We start from the raw sequence: 22,152 nt of genomic DNA, 5'->3' as shown, positions 1-22,152 counted from the left end.
GAAAGATGGTCGGACTCTGTCACAATTGAGCAACAGTGTTTGGGAAGGTTACTTCCAAACGTAATAGGTTACAGATTACTCGTCACCCAGTAAAAATGTAAAAGGTAATTTAATAACTTCATCAAACTAATGCAACCTATCACTTTTTATTACTTTTCTAGCAGATGTTTTAAAGAGGGCAATAAACTTTAAAAGTCCTAACGACATCCATGATGTCGATGTTGACAGCATTTGCACTATTGGTAAACAAGTTTTTTTTTAACTGATGTGTCACATTCTGTGTCACAGACAGGTGCTTCCCCCCTGCCTAAACCTGAGCTAAACACGTAGCCCTTACCCTACCCACAAGCAGCAGGCAGCGGTGCTCGCATTTACAAGGAGGGAAACATAATTTGACAGAAGAACGCATTTGGATAAAACACTGGAAAACAGGTCAGCAAACAGGGGAAAGCTGATGGAGGCCATTGAAAATGTTACAGTGGTTACTTCTTTTTTTCAGTGCTGACTCATCTGGAATGACGTTCAAGTGCTGTTTAGATGGAAGCGGACGGTATTTAGTGGTGACCCGTTAATGCATTGTGCCAGCAAAGGGGCTGAAATTAGCGCATTCACGTGACTGCTGTAGTTCGATCACTGCAGATAATAGCCGATTGGCGCTATAAAGCGGATAAATACCTGTGACTACAGCAGAGGCATATGATGCGGGTGTAAATGCAGATAATAACTTTTCCCATTAAATGAAAAATCCGGATCTTAGCAGGTGTTAGTGCGGGGGGTTGTGCACTGGGGACTTTAGAGCCCTTTTCTGATTTAAGAAGGATAATATGTTTTAAACTTCTAGCACTGATAGCACTGAAGCATTCATGTCTGACAACATTGCACGGCACACTCATAGTGCAGAGCGCACTGATTTGTTTGGCAGATGAGAGGTGGGGCAAATTCAATGTTTAAAATTTGTCTGTACACTGCAAAATGAATGTAGCCTATCTGGACATAGACACAAAAACATTCTTGCAAGGTGAACAGAATTAATGTTTTATTCTACATATTAGCTTTTACCTAAACAAATATATTTAGATGTACCACCCTTGTAATCACCAGCATTTTGATAGGTAACTTCAAGTTAATTACATATATTTTTTTTTTCCCCAGTGACTGTAACTGATTACAATTACATTTTGTAATTTAATTACACTCCCCTCTTAGCAGCCATACAGAAGAAGTGAACTGGTATTTTTCTGGCACCACAGGGGACAATGTGAAGCTTTTTCAATCGGGGCCCATCTAAAGATTCCACAATGTCTGCAGGACATGTCAGGTAAGAAAATGTGTAACTCATAGCACATAACATGGCACTGATTCAAACCCATATGAGCTGCTTAGCAGCGTTTCACTCTGACACTGAAGCAGTGGAGGTCAGCAGCTGGTTTCAATCTGCCCTTATCACACTGCAGGCCCCAGCACTCTTCAGTTGGTGCCAGACAGGCAACACCATAAAGTGCAGCAAGGAGGCAGCCACACGTAGCCAGGATCAGGGTGATGGAGGGGGCGGAGGTCTGATCTGTCACTGATCAGCATATTCTCCCCTGATCTCCATCTGTTGATAGCCCAATAAAAACTCAGGGTCATGAGAATATTTGACGCTGCACTGTACTCGGAGTGCATCTCCACAACGGATTCTGGTTCTCCTTCTCTAACACAAACACACAAGCTGGGATGCAGAAACCCACAGCTAACCACATGCACACACACACTCGCACTCACATACGCACACAATCACCCGCAAACACCCACAGCTTCCATCTGCAGTCCAACACATCATTCCATTCAGATGCTCTCAGACTGCTTTCCCCTCCTCGCCTGTCACTCTCTCCGGTGACTGTTTGGATTCTGTCTTAATATGAGGAAAATATTTGGCCTTTTGTTTTGGTCTCTTGTATTCCTCATACACCAGACTTGTTGTTTTTTGGTGCTATGAGAGCAACAAAGACAAGCAACGTTGCAAAATAAAGAGAGATAGACTCAAATCGTTGTGCAACAAACCACATTAATATCTCAAGCCCAAGGTGTCTAATCTTGCCAGTAAACACAGAAAGCTTCATGTATTCTGGTGGTCATGGAAATGTCTCTGTTGTTGTTGTTGGACAGCTGTGGGCCCAGATGTAGCGTAAGTGCAAATTTTCTCAGTCAACCCAGGTGACTGGGCTCCTCCATAGGGGAGGAAAAGAGGTAAGGCCCAGATAATCGTGTCCCCTCTAAAAAGAAGAGCAACAGTGATCAGGTTCCACTAGTGTCTTTGCCAGAGCCACTCCATTAGCTCTGTTGTCCGGAGGATGAGACCATTATCAGCTGGCCTCACACACCGCCTCCAATAACAGTGCACTCCTCTTTCTAAAGTGCCCCAATTTCAGGGGCCACTTCTCCCCCATGGCCTCCTGTGCAGGGAGACCTCGAGTACCTGATAGCTTTTTGATTCACATCAGCCTCTTTGTGTCTGGATGCCAAACAGATATCATTATCTACACACAGAGGGAGAGTCCTGAAGAGTATGCAGAGTTGATCTGAGGCTACACTCCCATCTATCTTTAACTACAGCCCAAATTATGAATGGTACAAAAATAGGTTGCTGCATACAATGCATACATTTTTTGTTTCACTCTAAAGTCAGTTAGCCTCAAAATGGGCCTGTTTTTCTTAACATAATTGTGTGTGCTAGTCTCTTAACTACACGCGGTTTAACCACTCACCACAGTCTGTGGCGTCCTCTCCCTCGAGGCCGGGCTGGCAGCCCATGAAACAGCGGTAGGAGCCGATGGTGTTTTCGCAGCGCCAGGTACCACACACTGAGCTTCCAAACTCTTTGCACTCATTCTGGTCTGCACAGTGAGAGAAAAAGAGACAGATGTTGGTTAGTAACTGACAAACAGAGGCACAAATGCAAACACATGTGCAATCAGACACTAACACGGACGCATGCAACCCCCGCACACACTCGTGCTCCCTCCACTGCTCTTCTGCTTCCAGTGTAATGGCTGTACAGCAGGAGTCGGCCAGGAGGCCTGCGGTGTGGCTGTCCTCAGTAAACGCAGCAGGCAACAGGAATGGCCAAGAACAATATTATCACAGCAACCGAAGAACTTGTGAAGGAGCTAAAGGGAGACGTTCCAGAGGGAGAAACACCTCCTGCTCACAATGGGGTCATTCATACTTCCCTCAGGGGAGAGGGAGCTCAGGGCTCCAGCCATGTAATCCAGGCACCCCTCGCTCCTGAGGCCGAGGAGGAAAGCTTCTAAGCCAGGCTTGGACACTTTCACTGGAGCCCCGTCCCCACTGCCTATAGATAATCAATCATAGCCAACTGTTCTATACCGGGTATGCTCAAGTCTAAATGTAGCGTGACGATCAAACGGTTAATGCTGACATGTTGGTTTACTCAGAGAGTAGAAACCTCAGGGCAGAATAAGAGGTCAACAATCACTATGAAATACATAAGGGAGTTTTCGGACCTGTCCGCATGTTTACAGATTGTTTTGAAAATTGATATTTTCCTCTATGTTTGGGCCTCTATGAGGTCACTAAAATGCCTTCCAAGGCGCAGATTTTTCAAAACTCCAGTTGCTCTGTATCTGTGCAGACATGTTGCACGGAGTGTTTGGGAAACAATCGATTTCATCTCCTTGATTTGCCCGTGCCAATTGTTGCAAACCAGCAGACCACCCGTCTGATTACGTTTTGTAATCACTGCTTGATCTATCTACTGCTTTTACGTGAACTTCGTATTGCTGCACCACTTTACAGGGGAAGTGATGCTCCCAGTGTTGTTTGGTTCTCCTTAGCGTCCGTGGTTTATTGTTCGCAAGAAGCTACAGTTCTGGACCGTAGCCTGGTCGAACCAGCAGATGGTGGGACTCTTTCCTGGGGGGGGATTATTGTTGATGAGGATCAGAGGGAAAATTTTCTTATGTCCAGAGCACTCTTATCTTTGAGAACTTCCTTATCCTTATATTGAAGAGGAATCAATGGTTATGAGATCTCCAGTAGGTGTTTTTAAAAAGGTAACGCTACTTTTGTGAGGAGACTATAGAAGACAGTTCACACAGGCGAGAGTTTGCAGTAGTTTTTGCATGTGAGCGTGGACGGAGATTGTGTGGACAGGTTTTCCATTTAAAGGAACAGTGTTTAAGATTCAGGGGGATTTAGTGGCATCTAGCAGTAAGACATGCCAGTTAGAATGCCTACAGTATTTATTGTTTAAGAGGTTTTTAATAGGAGCAGAATTATGTGCACAGATCTCTTACTCTCCAAAACAAACAGACCAGGGGATTTAAGCCGGTAAAAACACCGAACAAAGAAGATTTACATTAAAAAATCTCTGCGTTTCCAATGCTTTGGGGCTGCTAACTACAGTGGCTGACACAAAAAGACAAATTGCCGTATTTAAAGCCAGTGTTTGGTTTGTCCATTCTGGGTTACTGTAGAAACACAGCGGTGCAGCATGGTGATCTCAGTTGTCAAGGACCCAATCCATTTAGATATAAATGGCACATTCTAAGGTGACAAAAATACAACCATTTCTATTTTCAGGTGAATATACACAAATGAAAACATACTTAATATATTCAATTTATTGTTGACAATATATCCCCCTAAATCCTAAACACTGCACCTTTAAAATTGAGGAGGAAATTATTTATTGAAAAAATATCTGTCTGCGTGTAGACAGGGCCTTATCCCCTCTTACCTTCACAGTCAGCTGTGTCATCGCTGAATTTGAAGCCAGCTTCACATAAGCACATGAACGAGCCGTCAGTGTTGAGACACTTGCCGCGGATGCAAACATTGTCTTTACTGCATTCATCCACATCTGAGGCAGAGAGAGGGAGGGAGGAGAAAGGCAGACAAATTAAGAGATAATTGGAGAAAGGGTGGGTCAAGATTTGATACATATTGATTATCCCTAAATATCCCTATATATCCTCTGTCTTTATTAAGTCCACAGGGAACACCACTCCTTTTCATAAGAATGTGTAATCAAGCACTTGTCTGAGCACCAGATTCATTGGCCATTTGGAGCATTTAACAGTACGCTGGCAAACAGGAAACAAAGGAGGAAAAAAAAGTCTACCTCAGCTTTTCAGGCTGAGAACATTTCCCCCCAACTCATAAAAATTAATAACGAACGCGACATGCTTGATTAGCTGTAGATTTGTGGATAATTGCGGCATTACAGCATGACTGTAAGGCACTTGGAGCTGCGGTAAAAGATGGGGAAAGCAGGGGAAAATTCATCGCTGGGGAAAAGCCTGTCCTCCTTTCCCAACCTTTGATAATCAGATGAATCTTTCAGAGACGACAAGGCAAACACCAGTTTGCAAAGATAGGGAGAAAAAAAACAATAGCCCAGACTATAAGTAAACACATAAATATGCTGACTGGATAGTTTTGGAGTTAATTCAACAACTTCAAAGCTTTTATTGAAAGGCACAGCAAGGCCATGGCACAACCTGTTGATTTGTATTAAATTTAGATGTGTTTCAGTCTGCTGTCATTCCTTTATTACGTATGGTCTGTTTTCGCTGAAAGACCAGCCTGGTCACGGCCAAGCATCATTTTGGCCTCACCTGACTAAACCCATCTTTCATCCCTATAAACTCACATACCCTCATCCTCCCTACTCCTTCCTCTGCAGGCTCATGTCAGAGGGGTCTGGCTTTCATTGTGTCAGCACTGTACACACAATGGCAGGCTGCAAGAAAATATACGACAACTGCTGATTTATAGGATAATTAGAGCCCTGTATTTGTTGTGGCGGGCAGCCAAAGTACCTGATGCGGGCTGAGCAGTTTGCTCAGAGTCTGTGTACGATGTCTAAGGCGCACCGAGGCCAAAGCCTCAGCAGAGGAATGTCCCTGTTCAAGGACTGAACCGAGTCCTCTACTGTAAGTCAACCTTGCCCTTTCAAGGACCGTGCCAGCGGCTTGCAAAGACCTAGACCCATTGATTCAAACCTACCTGCTTCACATCACGACGGCATGTATCACTGCCAGACGTCCTGCCGTTTACTTGATTTCACCTCTAACTGCACTTGCAAGACACACCAGAACAAACACTGATCCAATTCTGACATCCTGGCCAGAGTTATTTCATGTATTTTGACAGCAAATGCTCCAGTTTGTTGAAAAGAAAAGCCTTCCTTAGTTGATGATCAGGCTACATTTTTTTTTCCCCATCACTGTGACCAGTGGGTCACTGGGTGCGGCTGGAATAACATCAAACTGATGTCCAAACGGAGAGCGAGCTGAGACAGTTGATGAGGCCACGGCCCATTACACAGAGAGACTGGCCTGAGCACAGATGCCAAGGGTCCTAAGCTGGGCGTCTGCACCCAGGACAGTGAGGTGAGGAACTCTTATCTGAGCTGTTTATTTTATCAGTATCTTCCTTGATTTTTAGTTCTTGCCCTTTTTTTCATTTCATCATTTTATTCTCCTTGTGTTTTAAATGTGTTTGGTTTTATTGTAAGGCACTGTGTTTTTAAAAGTGCAATATAAATAAAGTATATTGTTATGATTATTGCCTGTCAGCCAGCCTGCACTGAATGAAAACCTTGACTTGAGCAATATGGGCTGAAATCATTAGAACATTATTACCAACTTTCTCTAATTACGACTTTGCCTCACCCAATTACACCAAGCCCATAAAATCATCTGAGAAATAATTTCCTATTGCTATTGCTGCTCTTGTGCCAGTGCGTTACTGTACCTTGGCAACCGGTCCTTCCATCGACGGTGGTATATCCATCAGGGCAGATGCACATGAAGGAGCCCTCAGTGTTCACACAGCTTCCTTCCCCGCAGATCCCCACGTCAGTTAAACACTCATTGATATCTGTCACAAGTATACACACACAGCTGTGTCAAGATGCCAACATGAGGTAAGGCACAAGAAGCAGTTAACCACTAATGGTGTGTTTTATCTTTCAGATGACCCAGAGTTTAGTAGCGTTCCAGCGTCACAACACTGGAATTTAAAACTCTGATTCAATACCTTAATGAAATATAGAAATGAAATATATAGGGAAAAAAAAAATTGACATTGAGTGCATAAAATTATAATTTTTATTTGAAGATGACTCTATTAAAACGCTGTAACATGATAACTTCAGCTTCACTTTTCTTGGTTAGTAGCAGAAAACAGCAGAATGACTGTTAGCATTAACAATAAGAGCAGGCTGTTCTCATGCACTGTTTGTATATTTTCCTACACAAAGTATGGCGCCAAAATCGGGAAATATTCAAGTAATCATCAGCCAGTAATTTGTGTTTAACCGACATATTTGGGAGGGCTATTGTATTTCTCCAATTGTATCTGTGATTTATTGTCTTTATATGACTTTAAATACTGATAAAAAGACCTTGAGAAAAAAAAATCATTTTTCTGACAACACTAGTGTGTGTGTGTGTATTTACCTCTGCAGAACGTCCTATCCACCAGCTCCATACCATCGGGGCAGGAGCAGCTGTCGGAACCGATGGTGTTGGTGCACCGGCCTGCCTCACGCAGGCTGGTGTCCTCACAGTCATTCCCATCTACATTGACAAACACACACACAGACAGACGTCATAAGTATGACACACTCACACCAGCTGTAAATGTTACTTCCAGACCACACTGAGTATGTCAGAAAAGTCATGCATCATCTACATTGGCAAGTAATGACTTATTCTTACTACACTAGGTCATACTGTGCTGGAACAGATGGCAAATGAAAATGATTGCACAGAAATATATTGACCACAGTGAGCCACCCACTGTGTCGTACCTTCACATGAGAGCCCGTTGGGTGCCACCGTGAGGCCGCGTTCATAGGCCATGCAGGAGAAGGAGCCCTCTGTGTTGGTGCAAACACCCGTGGGGCACACACCTGGGATCTGGCACTCGTCAATGTCTAAGATACAGAAGAAGAAGGAAAGGTTAGCCTAGTTTATCGTCTTAAGCAAAGGGAACCTCTAAAGAGTCCACTTTTTGATCGTTCACTGTCTTATCTATTATAAATGATGTGTGTGCGTGCCGAACATACAGTAAGCAAAGCCCCCTTTATTAGATCGCACTGACAGTGTTTTATTAAAAAGGGTGGAAAGATAAGTATGCAGGAGGGTCATCGAATCCAAAACAGCAAGCTATTACAGGTGGCACATAATTACTGTATCTACAAACAGTCACTGGCTCGCTGTTATGTGATCATTGGAAATTCCTCGAGCCGGTGCAGATTGTATTTCTTACGGAGAAAAATAGTGCAGGCCATTGTTAAGTGATTGAGATGGCTCAGTTTTGCCTTTGGGTGAACAGTTCAACGGGGCGAACTCGCTGCAATACGTGGAAGGCAGGGGAGTGGCTGACTTCATTTTAAATTAAGCCCTTAATATTTTCCATGGCATCAGAGGCATCCATTAAAATCCTATCAGAGGCCGACTTGGACTTGGGCTTGTTTTGTAAAACCTTTTCCCAGCACAAAGACACATATCGGCGGGGGATCTTCCTCCTGGGCTACATCCACGCTCCCATTCAAAAACACACCACAGTATATATGACTAACTGAGGCCATGTTTGAATCCATTTAAACAGCCATTCCTTTTCTGCTTCCCATGAAGTCATGACAGATCTAACCTCCCCGGATTCGTCAAAGCAGCCGTTTCACTGCATTGATCTCATAAATCATGTCATGACAAATTACTGAGCACTGTAAAGACTTTCTATAATCATGTTCTGGGTCTAATCCTTTTTTTTTTTTTTTACTGTGGTCTACTGTAACTTTGGTACAATGTTTACGATAGTGACAGCTCAAAGTTTTCTGAGAAGGTAGGTAATAGAAAGGTAGTTTTACCCTCACAGCCATAACCATCCTCAGACAGTTGCAGGCCGGCTTCGCAGCTCCTGCAGGTGTACGATCCTGGAGTGTTCAAGCACAGCTGGCGTGGGCACACGTTAGCCACCAAGCACTCGTTCACATCTGGACACAAATACATAGACACATCATAGCACAGATTACCATCTCTGGCTTCAAATAAATAAAGCCCGCCAGTTGTAATCAGTTAGATCGCCAGTCATTGGAACTAGAAATTACAAATGTCGACACTTCTATCTTTTTAGCTGACCTATCTGCAGAACATTAGCCTGACATCATCTTGTTCTATTTGAGGGCTGGTGTATCATTGTGTTGAGCAAGGATCAGATGAGCGGTGCCAGAGGCGGATGGGTCCAGGATCCAGCTATGATGTGATGTCTAGAAGGAGTATTTTGGGATTTTGGGCTCAGATGATGAGGCTTTGAGGTCCAAGCTGTCACACCTGATGCTGTTTATACACAGCCTGAACCAGCTAGGAAACATGTTCATCAGAGCTGGCACTTTCACCTTAACCGTAGCTTTGTTGGGTATTAGGGCAAGGTCTGGCATGTTTGAATAGACGCTACACACACACCTGTGCTCAAGTGTATAAGCATTCCTGCACAAGTACAGCCAAAAGCCTCACCATCACATTGTTGTCCATCCTCAGAGACTCTGAAACCAGGCTGACACGCGATACATGTGAAGGAACCTTCTGTGTTTGTACATGTTCCCAGGGGGCATGTAGTGGGCAGCGCACACTCATCGATATCTGAAAACAAAACAGACTGTTAGACATTCGCTGCAGGAAACAGGCATCTTTACAGCCAAGAAAAAAAGAACTAGAATTATCACCTAGTGGCTATACGTCACACTTATGGCTTACATTCATATTTGTGAAAACATTACTGCTTCACACATTTTCCCCTGACAGCACAGAGGATTGATACACGCACTACAGTTTTTAAAAAGGCCACCAATTCAGTATCTAACCGATGCTCTCTCCTTCTGTTACTGAATTATGGCATTAAATAATGGCAAGATGAGTGTTTCTGCAGAATCTTGATGCCATAATGAAGTTCACTTTGACCCTTTGGATAAACAATATCATCAAATTATATTGTTATCATTTATGTGGAATTTTAGTCATAATAAGCATATGAATTCTACCCAGCTCATTGCTGAGTCCAAGTTAATGTTTTCTCTTCACATTCATGTCTCATTCACAAGAATGTGACAGATGCAAGATCACAGTGACCTTGACCTTTGACCACCAAAATCCAATCAGTTCATTGTTGAGTCCAAGTGGACGTTTGTGCAAAATTTAAGAAATTCTGTAATGGTGCTCTTGACATTACATGTTCAAAAGAATGAGACAGAATAGGTCACAGTGACTATGACTTTTACCTATGACCACCAAATTCTTATTATATCATAGTTGAGTCTAAGTAGATGTTTGTGCCAAATTTGAAGAAATTCCCTCATTGTGTCTCTGAGATATCACATTCACAAGAATGGGATGGACCACCTGAATATATAATGCCTGCGGCTATGGCTGTCGACAGCGCAGAGGCATAAAAACAAATTTCTGATGAAAGGTAAGAACCACTAACCCCGCCAGTGTTAGTTCTGTCAGGCTGAATAATATACATACGGCATTATGCAGAAATTAATGTAACAGTGGTGTTAAACCAACCTTCGCAGAGCTCCCCGTCATATGATATTCTGTACCCTGTTGGGCAGTTCTCACAGGTGTAAGAGCCTTCCGAGTTAAGACAGATCCCGTTGGCACAGGTAGACAGGGACTGGCACTCATCAACATCTGGGTGAGACACGTGCACCAGCACAGACATGCATGGACACTGATCACTATAAAGACTGAATAATTTCACAGGGAACTCAGTTGCACGGGAGTTTGAATGGTGAGCTGACAAGCCACTGAGATGTGTTGAGTAAGTCTTCAACAGCTGTAACAGCACAAAAGGTTTTGACTGAATAAGCTGGAGATTGAGTTTACCTTCACACCTCTGTCGGTCTTGAGACACTTTATAGCCAGCCTTACATCTGGTGCAGGTGTAGGATCCCTCCGTGTTGGCGCACACGCCACCGAGACACAAGTCACCCTGGGCACACTCGTTCACGTCTGGAAACACAAATATCAAATTCTCCACAAGTGGGCAGACAAATCATCACCATCTACCAGCGATTCTCAGAAAACTGCAGCTCAGTGTAAATCATTAAACAGCCGATTTCATACCTTCACATCTCAGTCCATCAGCAGATGGTCCAAACCCGGGCCTGCAGTTCTGGCAAGTGTAGGAACCTGCAGTGTTGATGCAAATTCCCGCTGGGCACACATTACCAGTTGAGCACTCGTTGACATCTAACAAAAAGAAACAATTTGCAGACATTATACTGCTGTCGAGAGAGCTCCACAAGCTGAGAGGTATGCAGTGACGAGTTACGCCCAACAGCTCCAGATAATCCTTTGCAGACCTTCACAAGCTTTGCTGTCTGAGGTGACTTGGTAACCATGGTTACAGGTGCATTTGTGAGTGCCGTCCAGATTGACACAGCGGCCGTTGAGGCAGACTCCAGGGAGCACACATTCATCCACATCTGGAGTGAAGATACAGATGGGAAAAAAGGGGGGCCTCAGAAAATAAAGACAAACTCTTTTCTTTTTTTATAGAGCTTCAATGGTGCCGCGAGGCTTCTGTAGTAGCACTGTGGAGAACACTTCACAGAGCTGTTACTTCAATACGGGACGTTAATATTGTCTGACTGACCTTCTGACTGACAGTTACCTTGGCAAACATTATCTGGTGAGAGTCTGTATCCCTGGAAACAGTTGCACCTATAGGAGCCCTCAGTGTTGACACACCGACCATGGCCGCACACTGTTTGGTTCAAGCACTCATTTACATCTGAGGACAGAAGACATCAGGACAGGATGCAACATATATCAGAGCAAGTACACTGTGTGATTAAAGGATCAGTTTAACCAAATTTAAATTCTCACATACTCTACCTGTAATCGATCTAGACATGCTGATTTCTTTAAGGGGAATTACGTCCATTTTTTAAATTCATATGTTATTCCTATGTTCTAAGTCGACAGTCAAAAAATATTAGTAAATACTAACGACTTTCTCCCACATCTAAAAGTTCAAAGATAGAGAACCAAGATTAATATTTGTTATGTCATAGGATATAAAGTTTTGAGCTGTTTCATTGATAATGAAATGGAAGATATGTTATAGATCGGTGATTCCCAACTAGTCCAATCACAGGCTACTGATATCTCCTTCCTTAGTCATAAGTTTAAGGACCTCAAATTAGATAAATTCCCATATTTTCAGTTTAATTTCAAATATAAACAATACATTGGCTTAGAACTCGAAATAAACTATATTGCAAAAAAGAAAAAGAAAACACACTTAAAAATAAAAGTTCTGTGCTGAAAAAAATCACTGTACTTCAAAATAAAGTGTGGTTTCTTACAAAATTGACAAATTCATGAGTCACTTGCGGCCCATTCAGAATGGATCCACGACCCACTTTTGGACTGGGACCCACTAGCTGGGAATGACTAATCTAGATGAAACTGAGGGCACTCAGGAGAATGATACGAATATTTGGTTACATTTTCCTTTTCTGAGGCGTGAACACTTTAATAAAGTAAAGCTCATTTGGGTATAAAAAAGAAACAAATATTCTGTGGGTCCACAAAATCCGGCTCCCATTCATGGTCTATAGAGCAGCTCCAGACTTTATGCTTGAGGACATCGGAAATTTGAGACTTACTGCTCTGGATTCTGGCTTTGAGTAGCTCATACTCACAAATATTAATTGAACTTTTCCAAAGCCATGAAAATAACATATTGGAATTATTAATTTAGGTGGTGTTCAACCGTAAGGTTTTGAGATATCCACCTCTAGGATTTCTGCCTCCTCCCCATTACAATGAAGGTAAACAGAACTTCAGTTGTCGTGCCCACAGCATTTAAAAATGACATTAAAAGCCCACAGAGAAATCCCTGTCAGCTGTCTTCTTGGGGATTATTCTGTGGTTGAAAGTTTGAATGTACTGTTCATATGTGCACCTAAGAAAAATAATGCACTAAAATTTCAAACATGAGTTCACGTAAGGCGGCTGGATGGGGTTGTGGAAGGTTTCACAACACAGGAGTGCGGTTTTGGTAACCATGTGAGATCATGTCACCATGTTTCTTTTACATAAACCTTACATAAGTAACTACATTAAGCATGTAACTCTAACATGAGTATGTAACTTCACATTAAGTATGTAACTTTAAATTTAGTATATGCCATTGTTTTTGGGGTGCTTATTCATTACATATAATATGACCCATCTTATGAGGATATGTTGACCAATTAACTCTTCACAGCAAAAGAAACATTGTTGCTGAACTTTCTAAGTGTGATTTTTTTTAAAGATTATTTTTTGGTTTTTACCTTTAATTGATAAGACAGCTTTTAGAATGACATGGGGAGAGAGGATGACGTGCAGCAAAAGGCCACAGGCTGGAATTGAACTCGCTGAAAGCCGCTGCAGCAAAGACTAAGGCCTTACTACATGGGGTGCCTGCTCTACCAGGTGAGCCACTCAGCACCTCCTAATTGTAATTTTTAATTTCATAAAAGCCACAAAAAATTCCATTTGTTTATGCAGAAAGGCAGACAAGCTAAAAAAGATCCAAAACCTAGGCACATATAACCCAAATATCTGCATGCAAGGTACCATTAAACGACAGTAGGAAAATGTCTTACTTTTGTAATTTGGGTGTCCCAAGCCTTTAACATAAGATGAAATACGAGATGCAAAGGAAAAGTAGGCCATTGCAGCAAGAAACAACAAGATACGGAAAATAAAAACAAGGACGTGAATACAAAATAAGGGTTGTTTCAGTAAAGGGGAAACAATTACAGCATAATTAGTCCACAAAATGACTGTAAAACAGCAGTCATTAACCTACGTCAGTGCCCAAACCTCATTCATGAAGGCCTTTTTACTATTTGCAGCAGTAGTTGTCTTTTCCATTTTGTGAGTCAGAACAGTTGACCCAGAAATTATGTTTATGTAAAACCTCACACTGAAATAATGTTTTATAGTGGAATTTATCAAGTGTTTACAAGGGCAATTTTCAACTTAGGTAAAAGGTGTGGGAAGAGACAGTCTGATAATTTGAGCGTAAGAAACAGAGGAAGAGACAATAAAAGAGGGAGAGAAAGAGGGGGAGAGGAAGGAAAAGTATTTGTCTGCAAAGGAGGTGCAGAGAGGACGGGATAGAGATGCTGAAACAGAGAGCTCACACAGTGCAAACACTGCGAGAGAGTCACAGACTGGGTTTTGTTTGCCTAGCAGTGGGCACTGCCAGACGTCTGTCAGTGTGGCCCAGTGCTTTGTTTCTGCAATCATCCGGCATCTCACAGGCCTCCGCGATAAGCCCTGACAGGGGAATGGAGCTGTTTTTCCTATCACACCAGCAATTAGGCTTATCCACGATTCGGCCAATTGGGCCCAAACCACTGTGCTACCGTCAATTGACTAGAGCGAATACTGGAAACCCGGTGCTCATGTTGCCTGTTTTATGTGACTCTCACAGCGCCATACTGTAGGGCCTGTTAGCGCTGCCTGGGTGGATGTTCGGAGTAAAAATATTTACCTCCAATGTTATCCCTCGTTTACAGGGTTCCTCTCAGTTGCTATTTATACACCACGGATTTACACAGAAGGAATAACATTAGTGAGTTCACAAACAGAAGGTAGCTGAAGTGGTGTTTTCTTTGGAGGCAAGAGTATCATGAAACTTTAACGCTTTGAAACCTGGAGCAATGTCACTTTTTTGTGCTGCTTTCAGATGCCTTTCACAGCTATTTAAAACTTAGAACCTTAAGTAAATTGTCTTGAATAAAGAAAAAAGGCAAAAAGCAATGGCAAGAAATTGCAGGAAAATAGATTTTAAAAAGTATTCTAAAAAAAAGCTGGAGGAAAATGTCTAAGGAAAAAGAAAAGAAACTAGAGACAATCTACATTAATAATTATCAGAATTACAATTAGTTTTATAATTAAACTTAAACTTTGTCCATGTCATTACTACATGGTTACTTGGGTGTTTTTTTGTACTTTTTTTTTTCTTATCTTTAGCGTCTTCCCCTTTTACATTTATTAGTTTTTTGCCAATTTTCTAGTACTGTTTTTTTTTTTACAAATTTCTTGGTAATTTTTGAGTCATTTCTTCTTTCATTGCTCGTTGACTTCTTCAAATGTTTTTGAAAGAAATCAAGCCAATTTTCTCAGCTTTCAAAAGGGTTAAACAAGGACATCAGTCATCAGACTCACTGAGAAATCGATTAAAAAGAACCTCATTACAACTAAAGTTAATTTCCACATTTTCCATCCTGGTTTTGTCTTTCAGCTTTTCACATTTCTGGAATACTCACTCCAGGAGCTCAGGTTTCCAAACAAATTAGACGGGGTTCAAGGTCATGGTGAGGAGATGTGGTAAGTAACACCAGTCACGCTCTTACGTAACAGGGCCACTTTCAGGTTGGGAGCTGCCAGTGTGTTAGCTTAAACACACCAAATGTAGTTTACTGGCCGTTTGTGTATGAAAGTCTAATAATCCGCAGTATGAGTTTTACAGCAGACCACAGACAACACTATGGGTGACTGAGAGGATGTGTTTGCGTGTCAGGACCTCTTCACAGTGGGAATTGACCGTTTGACCTTCTCATACATCTCCTGTGACTTCCCGGTGCTATCACCCAGCCCAGCAGTGGTAATAATAAAGCCTCCGCTGGGCCTAACAGTACAGTGGCCAGAGTGCTCCAACAATAATACGCTGTTTGTTCAAGGCTGTGGCCAAGAGAAAATATTTGGACTCTCCCAAATTGAAGTATTATAAACAATCTTTTTACGGGGGCCAGTGATATCAAAAGATCAGCAATAACACGGTGAATGTGTTTAAATAATATTGGGGATATGCAGAGGCTGCTGGGTGGAGGAGTTGATATATCATACGTGGAAACACTGAATGGAGAGAGAGAGAGAGAGAGGGTGGAGGGCTGTGTTCGGCAATATAGCCATCATCATTGTGGTTTTGGGCTGTCGTGCGGGCTAAGTAGTGGTCCACACTTAACATAAAAACCCCAATAATTTTTTTTTTCAATCATCTTCGTGCACATCAGAGTGTCCCTTTGAGCAAAAAGCCGCAATTCAGCGAAAGTAATTCAGCTGGTGCTATTTGGTCAAATGTTCTGCATCATAAGCTGTCAGCAAGTAATTTACGGCATGACCCGTTGCCATGACGCCTTGGTTATTTTTGGTGATGCCAACTGGGAGCAGCAGCTTTCGTCTACGTAAATGTTACCTAATACAGGAAGCTTATACAGTGTAAGAGGGAAATCCAGCTTCTTTCCATGCAGCGGTCGGAAACACCCTTAGGAGATTGGGTGTGGGTGGAGCTGCTATGATGGGGCGTGGGTTTGACTTACCCACACATCTTTCTTCGATAGGCCTGAACCCAGGGCCACAGGCCTGGCACTGGAAGGAGCCGGGAGTGTTGACGCAGACACCGTTGGGACAGGAGCTGGGATCCCTGCACTCATCTACATCTGCTCGGGGAGAAGGTGGGACACGAAAATAATCATTTGAATTAGTTGTTATTGAAACAATGTGCACAAGCATGGAAGAAAAGGGGGTGTAAGGTCACAAATGCTAATATATACAAACACACAATCCCTCCATCACGAACAGTGCATAGTTTTCTTCCTGGCTTCCATTAGAGGAAAATGCATGTGTTTTGTTACCGGGCTACACATTAACTCATGGCAGCAAACAAATATGTCTGGCTACGACTGTGCTGTTATGTGAACATTTAATGTGCGTGGACGCTTGTGCATGCATGTCACCTTCGCATTGGCCTCTCCGAGACTTGGCGTAGCCGCTGTTGCATTCACAGGTGTAAGACCCTTCTGTGTTGACGCATTTGCCGTTCTGGCACTTGTTGGGCATGCTGCACTCATTAATGTCTGCCAGTTTGAATGAAAACCAAGGAGAATGGAAAAGAAAGTGACTATTGTGTTCCACAGCATTAATTAGTGCAGGATGCTCTTAAATGCACAGCGCTGACAGACAAGAACTTGCAGAAAGCAAACAGCTAATGGCTGGTATCCATTGGAAACATTATGTCTCCTGCTGTCGTTCGGCCTGCGACTCACCTTGACAGAACTTCCTGTTCTGGGTGATCACCTGGCTGTAGCCGCTGTGGCACTGACAGGTGTAGGAGCCATAGCTGTTTATGCAGCGGCCCTTCCCTTCACATGGGTCCTCATCACACTCGTTAACATCTGCAACGGGAGAAAGAAAATAAATGCAGAAGGTAAGTACAAGAGATCGAATGTGACATTACACTGCAGTTCCATTTCACCAGCAGAGACTGTACACTTTCCAAAGCCCTGACTTGGGAGCTCCTCTACTGTGCAGGCATTCCTCAGTGATGGGTCTGAGCCCAGCTGAGTAGAGCAGAGGCTGCGGCCAAGGCCTTCACCGTGAGGTAAGGGATCACAGCACCATGGCAGCTCCTTGGATGGGCTTTACGCTGTTGTCAGGCATCACGGAACAGGTCAACATAAACAAACGGCTCCTTTTCATTTTGGCTTGCCTCATTTCTCAAGGCTTCTGTGTCGTGTTGATGTCGAGGACCTGCTTGCACAGAGATGATGATGGGCGGAGCTGCTTGGCCTCTGGTGTCAGCATGTTTGCGTTTGTGTGTCCCTCCTTTTCTTTAAGTGTCCCACCGTAACTCCGTCTATCTATCTTCTCCTCTTTAGCCCCTTTTACACTGCCTGTTCAAGGCAGGAATATTGCATGCTGTTATGCTGCTTTGTCACTCTGAATAAATGGTATGATCTTGGAATGGGGAGTTGTCTGTGGACATGGGAGGTAGTAACAGGGCCAAAATGATGTCTGTGTAAACGGAAATACGGCAGGACAGGATCACAGGGACGATGGGTGTGACGTTCTGACAGCGTGTTATCTGTATGATCCACTGTGTGAGGTTTAAAAAGCAGGTAGTTGCAGTTAGATGCTACCTCAGTGAATAACAGCGGTCATAAATGTTTGCAGACTGGGAAAACAATGAGCGCCAGGAGCCCTTTACCCTTTGATCAGAGGACGAGATCAGTTGCCATATAACTTGGACGGTATGCCTAAATGATTGTTACTGACATGTCATGCCATTGTTATTGTTTAGAAAGCCCTGTCAATGTATATGTATTATGTCTAAAATCACACACTAAGCAGCATGATGCCGCTGTTGTTTGGTTCAGTGTAAAAATGCAAAGGCGGCACAAAGAGGGGACACAGTAGTGGCCCTAAGGCATGATTTCTGGCATGAGGGCTCCTCCCTCCCATCGTTACTTACCAATGCAGTTGGTCTGCAGTGCACTGAGCTTGAATCCTGGCTCACAGTGGCAGGTGTAGCCAGTCTGCACAGGGATACATTTCCCATGGCCACAGATGCCCGGGGTGGTGGCACACTTGTCAATACCTATGAAAAGCCACAGAGATGTGCACGGTCAGAAAGCAGGCAAGAATATTTTTGACCTTGGGTTATGTAACATTACAGAGACTGTAAAAAAAACGACATTCCACTAGCACATGTTGTTTTCCATGGGAACTCATCTTGCTGTTTTATAGGTGAGGTCTTGGATGAGAGGACAGGTTTTACAGCGCTGTAGTGTTCTAACAGGTGGAATGGAGCTCTTACAAAGGGGACGGCGAGAAGCAGGTCATGCACAGTAGAGCCTGACATTAGTGTTGTTCTTGTCTTTTTCTGCCCAAATGGACTGTGCTAAAACAGACAGTGAACTGAAGCTCTGTGTCTGGTTAAGGAGGGAAACCCTCACTACAGTATGTCTTTCTCTGTAGGATTACTGTAAATTCTCCTCCCTATCGCTCTTCCTCTCACTCTCTCTGTCACCCAAACACTTTTTGACTGTGCCGTCTGCTCGTTCTCCATTTTTCATAAATCTGGCCTCTGTCCACTTGGGATAGTTTCCCTTTCCAAGAGGCACACTCTTTCTTGGTTCCTCGCCCTCTCACCCTCTGTGCAGCACGGCATCTTCAAGCCAAATTGGCTCTGGGAAAAGGGGTCAAATAAAATCATAATACAGGCTCTCCACGGTTTAACTCTGGGTAAGCCTTGAAAAATGTCTTGTGAGATGTGCTGCTGTCTGCCAGCAGTTGACTGAGAGCATAAAATATGAAGAGTTAAGCTCCGTGCTGCTCTTGTAGCATGGTCGCCCTACAGTTCCATACCCACCTGTCATTTACTGGTGATTTTCGATCCAGTGTCCCCTGGGTTCAATACGTATATTCTAATGTATGTTGTACCTGTGGCTGTGGCTGTGTGGGTTGTGTCCTCTGAACCTGGTCTGCTGGTGTTGATGGAGGAGTCTGGAGAAGTTTCTGTGCAAATCGGGAGAGTGTGAACACAATGAACCACTAACACTGTGACACGTAGTAAATCCTCGTTCTCTACAAGCTAAACGAGACGCTGCTTGTTTTCCCAACCACTACTGCCTGAGCTGTCACTCACTGGGCAGCTATATAAAAATGATCTACTCTTTTCTTGAGCTAAAAACAGCAAAACGACCAAAATAAATCAAGCAGACTCATTGGAAGTAGTCAACCTTCAGACTTTAAAGTCAATGTTTTCGCTGGCAGAGCGGGATTGAGACTGCCACCGCTGTGCTGGAGAGAGCAATTTGTAGAAAACACATCATGTGTCTGTGCCTGATTAAATCTACCAGGGCTGAGTCAGATTACATTGAAGGGTAGTCAGTTACTGACTACAAATTACCTGGCAACTTTTGTAATTACTGATTCAATCCATTGGATTTTTAAAAAAGAGTAATCTAATCCAAGTACTTTTGGATTACATCAAAATCAAACATTAAAAATATGACACTTAATACTGTCTTGTGGCTGTATGCCTCAGCCAAACAGTCAAGCTGCAGTTGATCCATGTCTGTACGGACTCATATGAAGACATGACAGTTGACAAAGCTTACTGTGTGAATGTTGCTGTAAAAAAGATACACATTCTAAAATGTGGATGCTTCAGCACAGGAGATCAATGCCATCAGCAGCACACTTTCAAGGTGGGTACCGAAGATTAGTGTAACCAATTCAGTATCCTAAAAAAGGTCTCTCCTGTTTCTGAGATATAATGTTGAGTAATGGCCAGGAAAGTGTTTTTGCAGAACATTATGATGTCACAGTGAAGCTAACCTTTGACCTTTTGGATATAAAATCACTCACTTTGTCATTTTATTCTATTAGACATTTGTGTGACATTTTGTCATAATTAGGATATGAATTCTTGAAGTTACTGCCAAAAACATGTTTTGTGAGATCACAGGGTTGCCTGATATCAGACAACATGTCAGACAACTTGTTTCACTACGTTTCAGTTGACTCAAATTTTGTGGAATGGGCAGATTAGAAGGTCTGGACCCAGGCAAGTCACAAGGACCTTTGACCTTCCTTGATCCCAGGTGAACATTGATGATAAATTTGAGGAAATTCACTCCAATTAAGTCAGATTCAAATGTGTAACAGTTAAATGGAATTGCCTCCCCATTTTTCCAATTGATCTTACATCCAGAAAAACTGCCCAAATAAATGAATCAAATTGAGAAAAGTACTGAGAATGCTGGCTTCAATTTTACTCCAAGTGTTTCTGAGATATCCATTCACAAGAATGTGATAAACTGACATATAGTCAGAAATATGGTCAGATGTATGTATTGACGGACAACGCAAAAACATAATGCAAAATCATAATCCCTTTTCTCTTTAAACATCTTAAATACTTTACTGTAAATAAATTGTTCTTTTCATTTTTAATATTTACAGTTGGTCAGATCTAATTACTCTTGCAAATAACCGTCCCAAATTGAGCTCTTGTCTATGGGCCTGTGTCCACATTGCTTTTTTTTTTTTTTTTTTAAAGAGCGGCAGTGTCTTTTTTCAATTGTTGCGGCTGCATACGGCCACCTCGAGGAAATGTGTAGCGTCCGGCGCTCTGACTTTTTTGTGTGACTGCTCCGCTTGCTTCTAGTTGAAAATCTCTCCCTTACTTTTTATCCCAAGCTAAATGATATGACAGTTGACAGAAAAGCCATTTATGGGAGCGGATCGGCCGCACACTGAACATTGCTTGTGTGTGTGCGTTGTGCTTTTATTACGGTATGTGTTGTTAGCTGTGTAGTTAACCCTGTGTTATTTAGCATTGCATTCACTACCTAACATAAATTAAAATAAGCAAAGGAAGCACTGTTTTGATGAACAGCTGGGACGAAGCACTTTCCAGCCCCCTGCCACTGCTTTTCTGATGAAGAAAAACACTATTTGGACACACACCCTAAAAAACCCTGCATGTAAGATGCACTTTTCAGTAGTTAATAGAAAATTGGTTACCAAGAAATAAAGTTTCAGAATTTTAAAATTGCCATATTTTAAAGACGCAATCAAAAAAGTAATCTAGTAATAGTTGACAATGTAACATGTAACATGTAATGTAATTACACTTGTTTTTCAAATATAATTTAGGTTTATTATAGTTACTTGTTTTTTAAAATCTAATTACATTATACCGATGTAATGTATACACATGTAATCTGCTACCCAACCCTGGAAACTACTTTTGGGCCTTAAGCTTTGAGATGCTAAATAAAACCACAGGAAGAATTAAAGAGCAGTTGTTGAGGGTGAACAGGCAGTGTTGTGTGATCTGTATGAGTGAAGCCAAGAGGCAAATACCTGGATACTTCAGTGGTGAGTCAGTCACAACAGCTGGCTAGAAAACAAGCAAATACTTCATGTCAAAGATATTGGCTGCATTTCATCGCCACATTCATGTTCATACAGTGTGTCAGCTTTTGTCGTCGTTTTCAGAGCTAATTAGGTGTGTGCATCTACCGCAATGTGGTCTGAATAAGTTACATAATCATAACAAACCCTCCAGCTGAGATAGCTAGAGCATATCGTTCTAAGATAAACATTTCAAAAGTATGTGCCAAGAGGTTGACAGGGAGAGAGAACTCACCGGGATCAGAATTTCCACATCTGCCACAAGACATAAAGAAGAGGAAAAGTTTATCAGTAGCAAAAACTTGACATTCTGTTCGCATTAACAAGTGCCATTACTGACTGCACACAATGTACACAACAA

General features: G+C 42.5%; 1 protein-coding gene across 2 annotated transcripts in view; it reads right to left on the bottom strand.

Moving 5' to 3' along the window:
- Positions 1-22,152, bottom strand: part of LOC121953319 (latent-transforming growth factor beta-binding protein 2-like) — a 104,100-nt gene that overhangs the window by 14,085 nt on the left and 67,863 nt on the right. For both annotated transcript variants that reach the window (XM_042500339.1, XM_042500340.1), the window contains exons 13-31: positions 22,027-22,046; positions 21,741-21,777; positions 19,308-19,382; positions 18,337-18,462; positions 17,132-17,260; positions 16,823-16,942; positions 16,406-16,525; positions 11,692-11,811; positions 11,381-11,503; positions 11,142-11,267; positions 10,902-11,027; positions 10,581-10,706; positions 9,531-9,656; positions 8,885-9,010; positions 7,823-7,948; positions 7,470-7,589; positions 6,763-6,888; positions 4,742-4,864; positions 2,748-2,876 (exon numbers count right to left, since the gene is read on the bottom strand). In XM_042500339.1, the coding sequence (XP_042356273.1) occupies positions 2,748-2,876; positions 4,742-4,864; positions 6,763-6,888; positions 7,470-7,589; positions 7,823-7,948; positions 8,885-9,010; positions 9,531-9,656; positions 10,581-10,706; positions 10,902-11,027; positions 11,142-11,267; positions 11,381-11,503; positions 11,692-11,811; positions 16,406-16,525; positions 16,823-16,942; positions 17,132-17,260; positions 18,337-18,462; positions 19,308-19,382; positions 21,741-21,777; positions 22,027-22,046 (2,124 nt within the window). The remainder of the gene's footprint in view (positions 1-2,747; positions 2,877-4,741; positions 4,865-6,762; positions 6,889-7,469; positions 7,590-7,822; positions 7,949-8,884; positions 9,011-9,530; positions 9,657-10,580; positions 10,707-10,901; positions 11,028-11,141; positions 11,268-11,380; positions 11,504-11,691; positions 11,812-16,405; positions 16,526-16,822; positions 16,943-17,131; positions 17,261-18,336; positions 18,463-19,307; positions 19,383-21,740; positions 21,778-22,026; positions 22,047-22,152) is intronic.

The sequence above is a fragment of the Plectropomus leopardus genome, chromosome 14, assembly GCF_008729295.1.
Source record: "Plectropomus leopardus isolate mb chromosome 14, YSFRI_Pleo_2.0, whole genome shotgun sequence".
NCBI classification, from domain to species: Eukaryota; Metazoa; Chordata; class Actinopteri; order Perciformes; family Serranidae; genus Plectropomus; species Plectropomus leopardus.
The sequence above is the reverse complement of the archived record's forward strand: the minus strand, read 5'-3'. Positions and strand labels throughout refer to the sequence as shown.